The sequence below is a fragment of the Pygocentrus nattereri genome, chromosome 2, assembly GCF_015220715.1.
Source record: "Pygocentrus nattereri isolate fPygNat1 chromosome 2, fPygNat1.pri, whole genome shotgun sequence".
In the NCBI taxonomy this organism is placed as follows: domain Eukaryota; kingdom Metazoa; phylum Chordata; class Actinopteri; order Characiformes; family Serrasalmidae; genus Pygocentrus; species Pygocentrus nattereri.
Genome location: NC_051212.1, coordinates 6,481,591 through 6,500,066, shown reverse-complemented (window position 1 = coordinate 6,500,066; position 18,476 = coordinate 6,481,591). Strand labels below are relative to the sequence as shown.

Genomic DNA, 18,476 nt, shown 5'->3' with positions numbered 1-18,476 from the left:
AGCTCTCAGCCTGGAGCTCTGCTGTCTGCACGGTTCAGCTCCATCCTGCATCGATGGTGCTCCTCTTTCAAAGCCAATCAATCAAAATAATTCTTTATTTATTTACTTACTTATATGCATATCCATATAACACACACACACACACACACACACACATTTTCTAAGCCGCTTCTCCCTCAGGCCCATATAAAACAATAAAGATTTATTTATTTATGTGTTTATATATTCACATACATAAATATATATACATATCTCTTTATTTGTTTGTTTATACTTATACTCATATACATGAATATTTATTTATTCATTTGTTTATTTATTTACACAGACATACATAAATATGTATTTAGCTATATAAGCTCATGCATATTTATTTGTGCATACAGTATATTCATGTATGTAAATATTTATTGTTATTTACGCGTATACTTTTAACTGCATTTATTCATTTATTTATTTTTGTGCATGTGCCTATACATGAAAAAAGGTTTTATATCTATATTTATTTAGCTGTTTATTCATGCGTATACCCACACATGTGAATAAATATAAATATCTAGTCATTTATTTGTCTGTTTATTCATGCGTATATGTAAACACATAAACATTCATACATTGATTTAGTTACTTGTGCACAGAAACACATAATTATGTTGATTTATTCATGCATGTTTCTGTACGTACATAAAGATTTTCATATTCATTTTGTGTATAAAAATATTTTACTTTGATATTTAATATTCATAATATCGATTTATTTATGCACACACTCATGCACGTGAATAAATGTAGCTATTTATTTATTTTTTATTTGTCTATTCATTTATGCGCAAACTCCTATACATGAACATTTATTTATTTGTGTATATTCATTTGCGTAAATAAAGATTTTAACATTATTGTATATAACTAAAATCTATATAACTAAAATCTATTTTGATATTAAGATTCATAGTAGTGATTTATTTATGCACATACTCATACATGTAAATAAATATAAACTATTTATTAGTCTGTTTATTCATGCCTACACTCCTATACATTCATTTATTTGGGTAAATAAACGTCGTGTTTTTGTTTTATTTCAGTTTGTTTGATTTTCCTTGCCCAGGCACACCGAGCGTGCGCGCTCTCGCGCCTCGTGAGCGCGCCTGTGTGTGAGCGGGAGCGCGCATGCGCAGTGCGGCTCGGCTGCTCGCTCCGCTCCGCTCCGCTGCGGGCTGCTGGTTTGAACAGGAAGGCGGACATGTTGGGCGCTCTCGGTGTTATTACCGTCACTGCTGATAAAGGTGTGGAAATCGGGAGAGCGGCTGGTCTGCAGCAGCGCAGCCGGCCACAGGAGCTCGTCAGGCCGGATCAGTGAGCCGAGCAGGACCGGACCGGACCGGACCGGGCCGGGCGGATCTCGGTGACTCGGACTAACAGGGCAGGAACTTTTCTCTCTTAGCGGGATCGAGTTTTAGAAAGTCGCCCAGATCACCCGCGGACCCCGGGTCCCCGGCTCCCCCGCTCCCCCCGCAGCCCTCGGTCTCGGTCTCGGTCTCGGCGGCGTCCCGGAGGAGAAACGAGGCCAGTCGAACTTTTAACCCGCGCTCCTCCCGCCGCTCCGTCCGCTGGCGCGTCATGTGCGCCCGTGTTTGAGGATCCGCGCTCGGCGGTGATGTGGCCGCTCGTTTAACCGCAGTAAAGCGCTGCTTTCCCCCCTTTTCCCTCCTTTTTACCGTCATTTGTCCACTTTTCCGCCCGGTTGCCATGGACTAAGTGACCAGCCCGGACGCTGGCTAGCTCGCGCAGCTAGCGCTAACCGAGCTCCGCGAACTTCTTGTTTGGGTCTGAAAAATGTGGATTTCCACCGTCCGTCGGTCTTTCGTGCCTTCAAGCGACAGCGAAAAGCCCAAGAGACGCAAAGCGTGTCTCTGATACGGACGCGCGGCTCACAAAGCGCGAAAACTCCGCGCCTGGACGTTGTTTGTCAGAGCTAGCCGGCTCGCTAGCGCTCGGCTAGCCCGCCGCTGGAGAGACGCGAGCGGCGAGCCCGCCGTGTTGAACTCGACCCCGTCGCCCCGAACCGGACCGCGGACACCAGGCGAGACATGTCGTCCTCCGCGGAGAGTCTGGCGGCTCGGTTCGAGAAGATCGACGCCATGCTGAAGGACCCGAAGTCGGAGATAAACACCGACTGCCTGCTGGTGAGTTCCCGTTAGCATTAGCCTCTCAGCTACTTTATAGCTAACTTCTCCTAATCTTCTTACGGCCGCGCTCCTTCCTGGGACCCCCGGGCTGGCAGCTTTCACCCCCCAAACGCCTCCAGGGACCCCGGGCTGGCGGCTTTCACCCCCCAAACGCCTCCAGGGACCCCGGGCCCCCCAAGCTGTGAAACTGCGCCTTACTTTGAGTTCTGGAGCAGTTCGCCAGCTCCTCGCTCGAACTGTCCCGTTCCACCTTAAACGGCGCAGTAGTTACGCTCTGGTGCCTCGAGCGTTATGATGACTGCGGCGCCGTTTTAAGGTGGAACGGGAAAACCCGAAAGAGGAGCTGGCGAATAGGAAGCTGACTTCTTTTCAACGGCCATGTTTTCTTGGGACTTTGGTCTTCACGGTTCTGCCCCCGTGGACCCACCACAGCCCCGATCTCCACGTTTTAGAGGCTCGTCTTCTCAGATGTACACATTTCTGACCTCATGGAGGATCAGTGAGTTGAGTCAGGTGTATTGGAGAAGGTGAAACTCCAAAATGTGCTGTTGGGAGTGAACTTTACTCCAGGAGCAGGGCTGGGGATCACCAGAGGAGCACAGGTCCATATTTTTGTTGCATATTTTGGGGTTTTTCAGGTTTGACAGCTTCGTTTTGTGTTCATGAGGGTACTTTTCAGTTGAGTCAGGTGAGTTGGAGAAGGTAACACCCTAAAATGTGACGTACAGCAGGAACGTTACTCCAGGAGCAGGGCTGGGGAACATCAGAGGAGCACAGGTCCATGTTTTTGTTGCATATTTTGGGTTTTTTCAGGTTTGACAGCTTCATTTTGTGTTCATGAAGGTACTTTTCAGTTGAGTCAGGTGAAATGGAGAAGGTAACAACCTAAAATGTAGCATGCAGCAGGAACGTTACTCCAGGAGCAGGGCTGGGGAACATCAGAGGAGCACAGGTCCATGTTTTTGTTGCATATTTTGGGTTTTTTCAGGTTTGACAGCTTCATTTTGTGTTCATGAAGGTACTTTTCAGTTGAGTCAGGTGAAATGGAGAAGGTAACAACCTAAAATGTAGCATGCAGCAGGAACGTTACTCCAGGAGCAGTGGGGGGCTGCACCGGAGGTGCACAATTCCATATTTTTGTTGCATGTTTTTGGGTTTTCCTGCTTTGACAACTTAATTTTGTCCTCACGAGGGAACTTTTGACTTGATTTACATGTATTTTGAGAAGATGAAACAGTAAAATGTGCTGCTTAGCATGAACTTGACTTGAGGAGCAGAGGTAGGATGTGGGTGGTCTGCATCAGAGTAGCACAGTTCTGTAGTTCTCTTGCATATTTGTAAAGTTTTCCTGCTCTGACAGCTTCGTTTTGTTCTCATGAAGTGTATGTTAGGTGTGTTTCCAAAGGTAAAACACTAAAATGTGCTATTAGGAGCGAACCTTTCTCCAGGAGCACTGGTGGGCTGCGCCAGAGGAGCACAATTCCATAGTTTTCTTGCATATTTTTTGGCATTTTCCTGCTTTGACAGCTTTGTTTTGACCTTCTGAAGGACTTGAGAGTCGTGTTGGGTCTTTTTGGAGAAGGTAAACACTAAAATGTGATGTTCAGAAGGAACTTTAAGACCAGGAGCACTGGTGGGCTGCGCCAGAGGAGCACAATTCCATAGTTTTCTTGAATGTTTCAGTGTTTTTCAGCTTTGACGGCTTTGTTTTGTCTTCATGAAGGAGCTTTTGGGTTGAGTCAGGTGTATTTGAGAAAGTAAAACCCTAAAATGTGCTGTTAGGAGGAAGCTTGACTCCAGGAGCCGGGCTGGGAAGCAGTAGGCTGCATATGGGGAGCCCAGTTCTTTAGTTTTCTTGCATATTTTTGATGTTTTCCTGCTTTGACCGCTTCGTTGTGAGCCCACGAAGGACCTGTGGAGTCGACTGGGGCGTGTTTGAGAAGGTAAAACACCGTTTCCCTTCAGGAGAGAGGACGGGCTGCGTTATTCCTCATTTCTGTGGCTTTAGTTTCTGTGTAGAGCTTAACGTCTAACCGTGTGAAGTAACTGCGAGTAGAGTAATGTGTTAAAGAAGGTAAAACTCTAAGCTGTGCTGTTTCTTGTGAGCTGCGTCAGTGTATCATCCCTCTTTCATGCTTGGGACGTTTTCCCACACCAATGTTAACCTGGTGAAGGGCTTGTGAGGAGAACGAGGTGCTGTAGAAGGTAAAACACTGAAGAGCGCTGTTCAGATGAAAGCCAGACTCCAGGAACAAGGGCGGGAAGCGGTGGGCTTCATCAGGGAGGTGAAACAAAACGTTCATTGCATGTTTTACCTTAAATCCATCCCACTGATGGGTTCGCGAGTGGAGCCTGGTGCGTCTGCAGCGTTGACAGCACTGAAATAACTTGGGGAGCCGGACTGGGGGACGTTTTACTGCTTTGGGGTGCAGCTCCAACCCGAACGTACCAACCACTGCAGTGCACTCCAGGCCAAAGTAACCTCATGAGGGGCTTGCGAGAGGAGTTAAGCGTGCTGGAGCAGTTTAACTGTACAGTACCGGACCTTCAAGTGCAGAATTCGTAAACTGTGGCCTTGGTGGGGGGAGCATTGGTCTTGGTGGTCCAGTCTGCTGGGCTGTCTGCATTTTCTCTTTTGTTAGTTCCCGTCTGATCAGCACTGTTTTAATCCAGCGGTTCAGTGTTGGCGCTCGAGGCCCACAGTATCCTGCATTTTCTTTCCTCAGGAGGAGTCGGATGCCTGAACATGTCAGGAAAAAACAGGAAAGCAATGAACCCGAGCGTAGGGCTGGACAATTAATCGGTTTATATCGAAATCGAGATTTGAGAGTGCAGTTTTTAAAATGATACCCTATGAAAAAAGGTTCCTCAAGGTTCTTAACCTCTTCAACTCCTCAGGACCACTGGTGGTTCCAAACCGCACTGCGTCATGTTCCTCATAACGTTCATATTCCATAAGCTCCATTCAGAAGCTGGGCGTCGTGTGAGGCTGTAGCTCTTCTCTCCAGTCTAATAGACGGTGACGTCATTTTAAACCCTTATAATAAAAGAAGCTGAACTCAGTTTGTTTTTCTACTGAAAGTCGACCCGTTTTTCCCCAAATCTGGGCTCTAAACTATAAACAGACGGCGTCTCTTCAGTGATCTGCTCTGGAAACATCACTTTTAGAGAATAACACAAAGAGCGTCGGAGATTTCTGGCTTTAGCAGTAAATTGTGAGAATGTAGTGATGTGTGTAGATCATAAAACACGCGTTCTGTTCATTTGAGGGGCTTTTACAATCAATCAATCAATCAATCAATAAACAAACAAATCCATTTAATTCATGCAGTTACTGAATAATTCGCCTTACGATCCTGGTCACGAAAACTCAGATGGACCAACCAAAACACACCCTGGAGAGTAAGAGGTTAAACGTGTGGTTTTTAGTAAAGACAATCATTCTAGAACCATGAGTGCTCATGGTTAAGTGGTTCTCTGCGTGGTGAAATGCTTCCTTTAGATTGTTGGAGAACGTGTCGTATATGGTTCCATATAGCACCAAAATGGGTCCTGCTTTTGTTATAGTGTCCAGCTTGTAACAACAGAAGAACCTTTTTGCGAAGAACCCTATAAGCATGGCAGTGGGTCTTAGTGTTCATGGTTCTACATAGAACCCCTGTCTTTACTGAAGAACCCTTGACGAACTGTCTTTAGGTGTGTCCGTTGTCAGAAACGCTGTCGTAGGCTTTAAGAGGGGAAATTGGACCTAAAAACGCAGAGCTTGTGAAACGCCTGAGGACCAATCAGGCAACCGAACCTTCATGTGTTGTGAGCTCATCGCCACCACGGCTAACTGGCGGTAGAAGGTGGATGTTTTTGGGCTTCTTGGCTGAAGGAATCAGGCCTGAATCTCTGTTAATAAACAGAGCATTTCACTTGAGCTGCACAGTCTGGTGTCCTGACAAAAATAACGATCCACAAACGAAACAGTCCAGCTCCTTATGCACGTTGTGCTCGTTTATAAAGTATCAGAATTGGGTCCGATTAGCACAGATCCGGTTTATGTGTCCACACAGCTCCGAGTCACGTTACGGCCGGCGGATTTGTGCCACTTCAGCCTGAACGTAGCCAAAAACATAACGTGAACCGCCAAACCGAGAAAATCAGATTTGGTGAGAATCAGATTTGGACCTTTTTACCTGCTGTGTAAACGTAGCCGACGTGACCCAGATCTGGTGTTTTCAGGGCTGTGTGGACACAAATCTGATCTATTCAAATCCGACCTGAGCCACTTCCATATGTGGTCATGTGACCTCAATGTGACCCTCAGATCCGGTATTCATGCGCTTTTTTTCCTCTGCAGGTAGGTCATCATTCAGCGTTACCATGGCAGCAGCGCCGAACAGACGTTAAAGCCTGTGAACGGTGGAAAAGCAGCTCGTCTCGCCTTTTTCTCCTCCGTCTGGCTCTAATAATGAAGCTGAGAGCTGATCAGAGTTAATGATCTTCTCAGCGAAGCTCGTTCTGCTCGTTAGTTTGTGCTGATGGTGCGGTGATTCAGTCACGTGGTGTTACTGAGCAGGAGGAGCTCATGAGGGTCAGTTCAGGAGCCGGTTCATCACATTAATGACCGATTTGAGTCACTGACCTAAACGAGTGGGAGCCGTCGAGTCAGAGAGATCGGATCTGAGCAAAAAATGGGATTTGATCATCGAGTCCTGTGAACGCAGCCTTAAGCAAACCTAAGCAAAGTTGGGAATTCGGCTGTGGTCGGAATAAAAGCACGTCGCTCAGCGTGGGGGGGTGGGGATGGGGGGGGGTGGGGCTCTGATTGCTCGTCGTCTCCCTCTACAAGTGTGAATAGATCAAGTCTGGGGTTGTTTTCAAGCCGCCTGGTGATGTAAATGCCCCCGAATCACTTCTGTTTATTTGCAGCTTGAGCATGTCGTCATGGACGTTAACAGCAAATCGCGGCCACCTTCAATATAATGATTCTGACGGACCTGTGCCGGTTCCTGTCGGGCACCAAATCCTGTGAACTTCACTGAGCGCTGGGCAGCGCCGCGCACACAGGACCGAGGGTGTTGCCGATTAGAAGCATGTGCAGGACTGACTGGGCCCTTCTGTCGGACTCGGAGATAATGGGCTGCTTGTGTAAGTCGCGTCAGGAGTGCAGCGGTACTGTAGTCCGTCAGACCTCAGTGGGCTGGAAGAATGAAATTGAATAATCATGAAGTGTTTGATTTACTTTAGTTGCATGTTGCCCTATTTCTGTTCTTCCATGAAGACTTTCAAGCATTAACCCACTGTTTTCTCACCCTGAGGTCGGCGTGGAGGCTGTGGGTCTGTATTGGTTCCCTTTTTTATTACAGGGCTTTTTTGAACGCCACCTTAATTTCCATGTCTCTGTCACCTGTGTGAAGGTCCTGAACCGAACACGGCTGAAGTCTGCTGTGCGTGAAAACTGGCTGGTTGCCTTTTCATCCCTGGTGTTTTGGCCTGTATGTGAATGCGTGTGTGTTTGTCTGAAGGCGTCATGTGGTCTAACGCAGTCACGTAACGGCGGTCTTACTTCTGTTTTAATCGTTTATATGTAATGCCGTGCTGCCTGTTGTCGGGTTGGCTGAAATTAGGGGAAGTTGAAGGGAGAGCGTGGTCAGACGCTCAGCGCCTGCAGTGTGGCGTTCTAAGGCCGTTTTCATCAGCCGAGTTTGAGCCTCGCCGTAATTATAATTCAGATGGAGCTTCATTTCTCCTGGCAGTCTTTGAATAAGCCGTGTGTTTGTTTAGTGTGGTGGGGGAGGCGACTCGGATCGGCCTTTTTATTCATCTGAGCTTCTCCTTCCCCGCTGGCTTGTTCTGGCCTGCCTGCCTCTCACCTGCTTGTGCATCTGCCTGAGCTGAGGCAGCTGGGGCCCGAGACTGGGGTAGCTGTTGCGGCTGACTTTGGGGTGGCCGTTGCGGCCTGTCTCGGGGTAGCTGTTGCTAAGGCTTGGGGGCATGTTGAGCTTGCACCAGAGATTGGTTAATAAAGGAGGCTGAGCACTCTGGGGTAACTTTTGCAACTGTGACTGGGGTAGCTAGGGCAGCTGGGAGCTGGCACTGATGTAGCTGAGGTGGCTGGTATCTGGGATTAAGGGTATCTGAGGCAACTAGGTGCTGGGACTGGAGTAACCATGGCAGCCAGGTTTTAGGGGTAACTGAGTCAGCTGGTATTGGGGTAATCAAGGCAGACAGGGTTGGGGTTACCAAGGCAGCTGAGAGCTGGGACTTGGGTAAGAGAAGAATTGGGACTTGGGTCACTGAGGCAGAAAGTTGTAAATGTGTTTGTGTTATTGATGATAATCGCAGCACTGACCGCTCTGACGTTCAGGCACAGGCTGTGGTCAGAGCTGGTGGCTCTGGTCATTAAGCGATATTACATATTGCTTAAAATACACAATAACTAAGTAAATACAACTCAGACGTTTAGAGTAGAGGCGGGAATATGGCAAAATTACGAGGTGTGTGTGTATGTGTATATATATGTATATATACATACATACACACACACACACACACACACACACAAACACACAATTACATATAATGACGTATCGCTGCTGTCAGAAGAAAACCTTGTATCTCCATGTTTGTCATTTTTCAGTTTTCGTCATAATCTGAAAACACCTGCTGCTCTTTACATTGTGTTTAAGTTTCATGATGAATGGACCAAAAGAAACGGCCCAAAATGACTTGGAAAGACGTCTGGTTCCATTGACTTCCATTAAAAGTACAGTGTGTTTTTTACTTCTCCTGTGAAGTTATTCACACGTCTCATATTGGAGATATGAAGTTTTCTTCCAACAACAGCGGTGTGTGTGTGTGTGTGTGTGTGTGTGTGTGTGTATACACACACTGGTCAGCCGTAACATTCTGACCACCTCCTTGTTTCTACACTCACTGTCCACTTTACCAGCTCCACTTACTGTATAGCTGCACTCTGTAGTTCTACAGTTACAGACTGTAGTCCATCTGTTTCTCTGATACTCTGTTACCCTGTTCTTCAATGGTCAGGACCCCCATGGACCCTCACAGAGCAGGTACTGTTTGGGTGGGGTGTGTGTGTGTGTGTGTGTGTGTGTATGTCCAGTTAAATGCAGTTAAACGGGACTAATTTTGCTGTTTATAGTGAAACGTGCAGCTGGTCAGTGTTCAGGTGCTGATGAGAGAGATATAGTCAGAGAAGCGTGTTGTGGTGTGTTAGGACCTGGATTATCACGATAACAGTAACACACTGAGAATGTGTCGTGAAAATATAGGCGCGGTGGACTGGGGTGCAGTTACGGACCTTAACTGAGGGTCCTGAAGACGGACCCTTGAGGGGAAGCGCCGCAGTGACGGTGTGGTGCGTCTTTTTTCCCGAGCTCGTGCTTCACAGAACTTCCTGTGAGCACTAAACAAATTGGCGTCGTTGTTCGACAGCAGCCACTGCCGAGCGTGCTAGGCCTCCTACTCGGTTCTCACCTAGAGAACACACACACGGGGTTAATGATGGTGATCTGTGGGCCCTGGTTCTCCGGCCGTGCGACACAGCACCGCTGTTTTTCCCCTCAGAAGTTTAGAGCGCCAGTGAATGGAGGCCTTTGCTTGGTGCTGCTGCCTCCCCACCCACCGCTTAATAAAATTCCACGCTAATCAAATAACCTCTTGTCTTGAGCTCTCAGGCAGGGTCGTTGGGGTGTGTGTGTGTGTGTGTGTGTGTGTGTGTGTGTGTGTGTGTGTGTGTCCATGCCATTCTTTAGGGTCTGTGTATAGGGTCCCTTGTGTGTTTAGGTGGGCCTAACCAAGCCTGCAATTTTGAGGGGCGACTAGGAAAGAAAGTGTAGCGCAGAGGAAATGAGTGAGCTCGGCTTCATCGGCCGTCGTGGATTTGGCCGCTTGGCGGTAAAAAGTACTCGTGTTACAGTGATGCAGCGTTTTCCTCAGAGTAACGCAGAAATGGTTTGTTTTAGAGCTGAATTACATCTGAAGTGCGATCGGGACGCTGCGCCGAACCCGACAGCTTGCCGAATTATTTTTCCGTTGACGCACGCTGCCGTGCTCAGGTTAAGGATTTCAATGAAGTCCGGAAGGTGGGAAGTTGGTAAACGGATCAGTAAATCCATAATACATATGTAGATACATCAGTAAATGTGGTGGTAAAGACCTGAGACCTGGAGGCATTTCAAGCGTTCCCAGGATGTGGTAAATATCGCTCCTCGTCCGTGTAACCTCGCTCCGCTGTGCTCTGCGCGGGCGGCACGTGGCGTGGTGGGTAGCCTCACAGCTTGGAGGGCCTGGGTTCGAGTCCCCGGCCGGGGGAACACGGTCCTTTCTGTCTGCATGTTCTCCCCGTGTCTGTGACGTGCAGTGGGGCCAGTTGGACGGGGTAAATTGCCTCTATGTGTGTCTCTGTCTGCCCTGCTATGGACTGGCGACCTGTCCAGGGTGTATCCTGCCTTCCGCTCGATGCTCCAGCACCCCCCGCGACCTGGAAGGTGTGTGTGTGTGTGTGTGTGTGTGTGTGCGTGTGCGCGCTCTGCGGATCGCTGGAGAAGGATTAGTCCTGCTGGATTTGTGTTAACGGCCTCTGACGGGGCAAAGACGCCTGGGTCTTTCACATTTCTCAGCGCTCTGTTCCCGCACTGATTACAGAGGAGAACATCTGAAGAATTCCAGAATAAATACAGAATATAAACACCACACCTTCCTCTGCCCCATCCTGGCAGCTCACATCGTAATAAAAGCAGTAATTAAAGTGCAGCTTTGTGTTTATTTATTTGTTTGTTTCTAAATCACGCTTTCTCTGCCGCTTCAGGTTTAGACCAAGATGTCCTGAGTCGTCCAGCACGATGCGGTGTGGTGTAATATAATGTACTGTAGGTCAGTGTTGTGACTGCACCGATGTACTGATGTAGACTGTGCTGTGATTTCCGCGCAGTGCTAATGTTTACATTAGGCTACTAAAACATTAACGACGTTTTACATCTATTAAAATACACCGTATAGCCGAAAGTGCTCGCTTGCCTGGCTTCACACACACATGAAGTTGAGTGACGTCCCATTCTTAATCCATAGGGTTTAATGTGATGTCGGCCCACCCTTTGCAGCTATAACAGCTTCAACTCTTCTGGGAAGGCTGGGAAGGGTTAGGAGTGTGTTTATGGGAATTTTTGACCGTTCTTCCAGAAGTGCATTTGTGAGGTCAGACACTGATGTTGGATGAGAAGGTCTGGCTCACAGTCTCCACTCTAATTCATCCCAAAGGTGTTCTATCGGGTTGAGGTCAGGACTCCACACCAAACTGGCTCATCCGTGTCTTTATGGACCTGCTTTGGGCACTGGTGCGCAGTGTTGGAACAGGAAGGGGCCGTCCCCAAACTGTTCCCACAAAGTTGGGAGCATGAAATTGTCCAAAATCTTTTGGTGCTGAAGCTTTAAGAGTTCCTTTCACTGGAACTAAGGGGCCGAGCCCAACTCCTGAAAAACAACCCCACACCATGATCCCCCCTCCACCAAACTTTACACTTGGCACAATGCAGTCAGACACGTACCGTCTCCTGGCAACTGTCAAACCCAGAATCGTCCATCGGATTTCCAGACGGAGAAGCGTGATTGGTCACTCCAGAGAACACGTCTCCACTGCTCTAGAGTCCAGTGGCGGCGCTTTACTCCACTGCATTCCACGCTTTGCATTGCGCTTGGTGATGTAAGGCTTGGATGCAGCTCCTCGGCCATGGAAACCCATTCCATGAAGCTCTCTACGCTGTTCTTGAGCTGATCTGAAGGCCACATGAAGTTTGGAGGTCTGTAGTGATTGACTCTGCAGAAAGTCGGTGACCTCTGCGCACTATGCCCCTCAGCATCCGCTGACCGCTCTGTCATTTTACGTGGCCGACCACTTCGTGGCTGAGTTGCCGTCGTTCCTAATCGCTTCCACTTTGTTATAATCCCACTGACAGTTAACTGGAATATTTAGTAGTGAGGAAATTTCACGACTGGACTTGCTGCACAGGTGGCGTCCGATCACGGTACCACGCTGGAATTCACTGAGCTCCTGAGAGTGACCCATTCTTTCACTAATGTCTGTAGAAGCAGTCTGCAGGCCGAGGGGCTCGGCTTTATACACCTGTGGCCATGGAAGTGACTGGAACACCTGAAGTCAATGATTAGGATGGGTGTGGGAATCCTTTTGGAAGTATAGTGTAGTTTCTGATTGAGATGTTTGAGTACTGTTTGTTTGAAAGTCCCCGAGGAAGGAGGCACTGATTCACTTGTCGTCAGGGCGACTCAGCAGCAGGGCGCTCTCACCATGTTTTAGACTGGTTTTATTCTCCTCACTCAGTAATGATGCTGCTTTAACAGAAATATCTTTTACGGTGCAGCTTTATTATTATTATTATTATTATTGTTATTATTATTATTGTTGTTGTTGTTGTTGTTTATTTTCTTTTTTTTTTAATGGGATTTAAGGTTGTTTTAAAATGAGGCACCCTGTAAGGGTTTTACATTCAACCGTTTTCTTCTGATTTAATTAATTAAGGGTAGAAAGTGTAGCTGATCGTTTTAGAAGGCTTAGCTTTCAGTGTTTTATCTCAAAATCTCACTAATTCTAATATTTATTTTTATAGCTATTTGTTGGATTTTCAGGATAAAACCAGTCATCACACTTGTAAGGTGAATAGTAGATGTATAATAACCAGGTCATTAAAACAAGCAGTGTGTGTGTGTGTGTGTGTGTGTGTGTGTGTTGTTTGAGATTTATTTATTTATTTTATATTTATATATACAACTATTTTCAAGGTTTTAAGGTCTCTTTAGGAAAGAAATTTTAAATGGAACCATTAACACTCAAACATTTGCATTATTAAAGGATTCTTTGTGTGGTGAAAGGGTTCTTCAGATTGATGGAGAATGTGGTTCTATATAGCACCAACAAGGGTTCTTCTATTGTTATGATGTCAAGCTTATTGCAGAAGAACTCTTCTGGATTCTGTGTAGAACCGTTTTCAGAAAGATGCTATATAGAACCATCTTTGGTCATTAATGCACATTTCCAGACAGTCTAACAGAACCCGATCTAAAGAACCCTTTGAAGATGCCCAGAGCTCTTGAAGAACATTCTTGATGAATGGACCCAAAGAAACGGCCCAAAATGACCTGGGGGGGAAAAGTCTGGTTCCCTTGACTTACATTAAAAACATTAAAGTTACTATTTTGGAGATCCAAGGTTTTCGTCAGGCAACATAGTGTGGCAACATAGTGCACCCCTCACATTTCTGCAGATATTTTATTCTGTTTTCATGGGAAGACACTATAGAAAGGAAACTTGGATACAAGTGGTCAGTGTGCAGCTTGTATAGCAGTGCAGATTCACTGTCCTCTCAAAAGAACTCAACACACAGCTAATAGTGTCTAAATAGCTGGCAACATAAGTGAGTCCACCTCACAGTGAACACGTCCAGATTGTGCCCAACTGTGTCAATATGTTGTGTGAGCACCATTATTATCTAGCACTGCCTGAACCCTCTTGGGCATGGAATTCACCAGAGCTGCACAGGCTGCTACTGGAACCCTCTTCCACTCCTCCATGATGACATCAGGAAGCTTCTGGATGTTAGACACCTTGCGCTCCTCCTCCTTCTGCTTGAGGAAGCCCCACAGGTGCTCAGTTGGGTTTAGGTCTGGAGATGTACTTGGCCAGTCCATCACCTTTACCTTCAGCAAGGCCGATGTCATCTTGGAGGTGCGTTTGGGGTCGTTATCAAGTTGGAAAACTGCCATGCAGCACAATTTCCGAAGAGAGGGGATCATGCTCTGCTCCAGAATGTCACAGGACATGGTGGAATTCGTTTCCCTCAATGAACTGCATTCTGACCTCCCACTTCTTCAACCTCTGCAGCAATGCTGGCAGCACTCATACATCTATTTTTGAAGCCAACCTCTGGATATGACGCTGAACACGTGGACTCAACTTCTTTGGAAGACCCTGGTGAGGCCTGTTCCGAGTAGAACCTGTCCTGGAGAACCGCTGGCCACTGTGCTGTAGCTCAGTTTCGGGGTGTTAGCAATATTCTTGTAGCCTAGGCCGTCTTTGTGGAGAGCAACAATTCTGTTTCTCAGATCCTCAGAGTTCTTTGCCATGAGGTGCCATGGTGAATATCCAGTGGCCAGTATGAGTGAACTGTACCCAAAACACCCAATTTAACAGCCCTGCTCCCCATTCACACCTGGAACCCTGGAACCCTAACGAGTCACATGACACCAGGGAGGGGCAAGTTTCGTTTTTATAGTGGGACATGAAAAGATAAAATATTTGCAGAATTGTGAGGGGTGTACTCACTTTTGAGATACAGTGTGTGTGTGTGTGTGTGTGTGTGTGTGTGTATACGTGAGTGTGTGTGTGTGTGTGTGTGTGTATATATACGTGTGTGTGTGTATATGTTTGGGGCTGTTTTCCCAAAGAATTGGGCAGTAATATGCCAGTAATTATCATTATTATGATAAACTACATCTCAATATGTCACACTATGCTTTGCATATTGTGTATCATCGTTATTTAAACACAGCTGCATGTTTCAGTACACAGGGCCTATTTTCCCCTGTTTAACTGTATTTGTTGCAGCACAGTGGGTGAAGTTTAGGATATGAATCACTGTATTCATAGTGTGGCCTTATTTAGTCTTTTCCAACTTATCAGGTCTCAGAAATGTGGAACTGCGCCTCAAACTTCTTGAAGTATCATGTTCTGTATTTGCGATGTTTCCAGCTGTACTGTATTGTAATGTGGTCCTCAAGTCATTTGAGGTCAGAGGTTTACAACAGAAACTCAGGAGCTGCAGTGAAGCCCACGGCGGCAGCGCTGCTTGGTGTATCTCTCAGCCTCCAGCGCTCTGGCTGAGCTCTCCGTCGCTCCAGGCTCACTCCACTGATCGAATTCCTCCTGCTGTGGCTGACCACCGTCTGTAACCATAACTGGCCTAGTTGATCATGTCAGTCTTTACTGACCTCTGTTCCAGTCCTCAGGTAACCGAGTGGTGCCTGGCGCACAGAATGTATCTAGAACATTGTTAAAGGTGCGTCACTCTTTACCTTCATTCCAGCCTCCATTCTCTTCAGGACACTCACTTTCAGCTGCAGACACGCCTCCAAAGTTCAGTCTTAGAAGCTGGTTGATGATTTTCTGAATCAAACCCATTCAGTGGTGTTGAGGTCTGGACTCTGGGGTGGTCAGTCCATCGTTCAGCTTCTTTGTTTGATGTGTCCGTCTCCTTTTCTCAGTGAGGTTCTTCTTGTTCAGCTACACGTCCTTTCAGACCCACAGCGCTGAGTGGTCTTCTCACAGTGGAAGGATGGACAGAAACACCTGTGGATGTTTTCAGATCTGAAGCAGCTTGATCTTCTCCTCTCTCTCAGAGACGAAAGCTTAAAGTGCTGTTTATCTCATGGGGGCAGTTTTGGGGTCGACCAGCTCTTCCAGGTGGTTGTTAGGAGCCCCAGTTTTTACTTTGACTTTCTGCTTCTTTAAATCGTCTCAGAAAAATCTCCTAAAAATGAGTGATTTATGTTCAGTGGCCTTTTCGGCTGTAAATACGTGAAGGGCGCATCATGATGCATTACAATGTTTTCATTAACCACAATGTACTTTTCACACTGTATGGCTACACAGTATGGACCTAATGCAGTGTTGGCCATCAAAGTGACCGTATGAGAAGTTATTATTAAAATTATGGGCCTCTGGCTGGACATGCTGGACGGACAGAGTCTCTCACGGTGGTCTATATTTCCACTTTGGCAGACGCTCTTATTCAGAGTTTAATCACTTTACCGATGAAAGTGAATGTAGCGTTAAGGGCCTCAGCCAAGCACTCTGATTGGTGTGGTTGCCCGAGCGGGGAATCGAACCCCAGCCTCCTGTGTGGAGGACAGCGATATTACTCAGTGTGTTGGCTGATCGAGTTCCTTCGGGGTCGTGCAGGTAACGGACATTTGTAGTGACTTGGAACTGATTTGTTTTTAGGCAGACCACGGTTCAGTTATTTGGTGGGCACCTGAATACAGGTGGAGTGTTCACACCTGACAAAACAGATGGTTCTAAGGAAAAAGTGGGTCTGCACCAAAGAGGCTCAGTGTGAAAGAACCCTGAAGGCCACAGATGGCTAGCTCGGTGTTAAAGTACACACTGGCTAATTAACTACCTTATACCTAAAATTGGTGGTTCTTCAGAGGTTCTTTAGTAAAGAAAATGGTTCTATACCGAACAATGAGCACTCAAAGAACCCTGTAGATAATTAGTTCTTTGCATCATGGAAACTTTCTTCATATTTATGGACAATGTGCTGTGGATGGTTCTATGTAGCACCAAAAAGGGTTCTTCGAGGGTTCTTCCTTAAAGAAAAGGGTTCTATATAGAACCATGAATACTGAAAGCAACCATTGCATGATTAAAGGGTTCTTTGCGTGAAGAATGTGTTAGTCAAATTGATCTATATAGCACCAAATAGGGTTCAAATGTCATGCTTGTTACAGTAGAAGAACCCTTTTTTTTGGTGCTGTATAGAACCATCTACAGCACATTCTCCATCAGTCTGACGAACATTCATGATGCAAAGAACCCTGTAATGCATGCAAAGAGATCTTTTTGGGTGTTCATGGTTCTATATAGAACCATTTGTCACTCTGACTGGACTCGCGTGATGCTGGTTGTCATGGTAACGTCTGCACTAAGCGGTTCTCTAGGCATACGGGCCATTTTGGATCTGATTACTAGTGGTGTGAACGTAAACGGAGATTGTCATCAGATTGTGGAGTAGAGTGAGAACGAACACCTCAGTCTGAATCTGTAGACTGAACGTTGGTTTTAGGGGGTCTTGTTTGGAGGAAGGTCGCTGTGGATGCAGTGGGCTGGTCTGGGCTGAATTTAGCCCCACATTCTAGCCCTGAACTTCTCCATTAAGGTACAGCGTGCTCTGAAAAGGTTCTGGAAACCCTCTTGACGGACCAGCGCAGTATTGGATAAAGTGGCTGTCAAAGACATCAGTCAACAGTCAGCTGCTGTTTGAGGACGAGGCTGAGTCCCCGCTGTAATACTGCTCGGACACTCTGAACCGACAGCGGGTCTCGACGGTGCGGTGGGCTCATGCAGCCTCTCTTCGGTGGTGTGTGCTTTCTGGTGCTGACCTACATTTCTGAAGGACGTTCAGGCTATTATCTGTGTTCCATAGCGTCCACTCAGAAGTGTGATAAGGGGAGCTGGCCTTGGACCTTTTAGCTCCTCTCTGAGGTGATACGGCGCGGTTAGCTCTTATTTTTCACTGAATGGAGGGAGAGATATGACGAAAGTGGTTGGACAGTGTAGTGGGTAACACCTCTGTCTTCTACACTGTAGACTGGGTTTCAATCCCCACCTGGACGAGAGGATCGGACACAGCAGCGCTGCTGGAGTTTTTAAACACTGTGTCCACTCACTGTCCACTCTTGTCGGTCCACCTTGTAGGTGTAAAGTCAGAGACGACAGCTCATCTGCTGCTGCACAGCTTGTGTTGGTCATCCTCTGGTCCTTCATCAGTGGTCACAGGACACTGTTAGCTGGATATTTTTAACACACCAACACCACATCAGTGTTACTGCAGTCCTGAGAATGATCCACCACCCAAACAGTACCTGCTCTGTGAGGGTCCATGGGGGTCCTGACCACTGAAGAACAGGGTAACAGAGTATCAGAGAAACAGATGGACTACAGTCTGTAACTGTAGAACTACAGAGAGCAGCTATACAGTAAGTGGAGCTGATAAAGTGGGCAGTGAGGGTAGAAACAAGGAGGTGGTCATGATGTTACGCCTGATGGGTGTAATCTGTCCTGCAGATCTAATTTCAGGGTTGCATCTGCTCACAGAAGGTGGAAAAAAGTGATTTAGATTTAAAACCTAGCCCGATTGGACACGTCTTTAAGGTGGCATTGAAGTGCACTGAAAAATACATTTCAGCCGGCGACACGAACCACAGCAATTATCTTCATTAAATCCACACGGAGGCAGACGACAGAAATCCGCGGAAGAGCTTTTCCAGCTGTCCTGAACGTTAGTTTCCACGCGCCACACGACCACATCTTTACTTTCCAGTCGAGTAGCAGTGAGTACAGGACCTTAGTGAGAACCGCTCCTCCCCTGTCACCACCTCTCGCTCAGCTGCAACCAAATTTAGCCACCGGAGCCGCTGCATCATGCAAAAGGCCTTCGGTATCTCCTGCCTGCCACAAAGGAGGCCTTTCTTCCTTCGCTG

The 18,476-nt window shown here is 46.9% G+C and overlaps 1 protein-coding gene across 2 annotated transcripts in view; it reads left to right on the top strand.

Annotated features, from left to right (window-relative positions):
* Nucleotides 1-1,205: 1,205 nt before the first annotated feature.
* The window catches only part of rock1 (Rho-associated, coiled-coil containing protein kinase 1), a 127,195-nt gene continuing 109,924 nt past the window's right edge, over nt 1,206-18,476 (top strand). For both annotated transcript variants that reach the window (XR_005131790.1, XM_037547047.1), the window contains exon 1: nt 1,206-2,189. Coding sequence is in view for 1 of the 2 variants with exons in the window: in XM_037547047.1 (XP_037402944.1) it covers nt 2,094-2,189 (96 nt within the window). In the remaining variant the exon portion in view is untranslated. The remainder of the gene's footprint in view (nt 2,190-18,476) is intronic.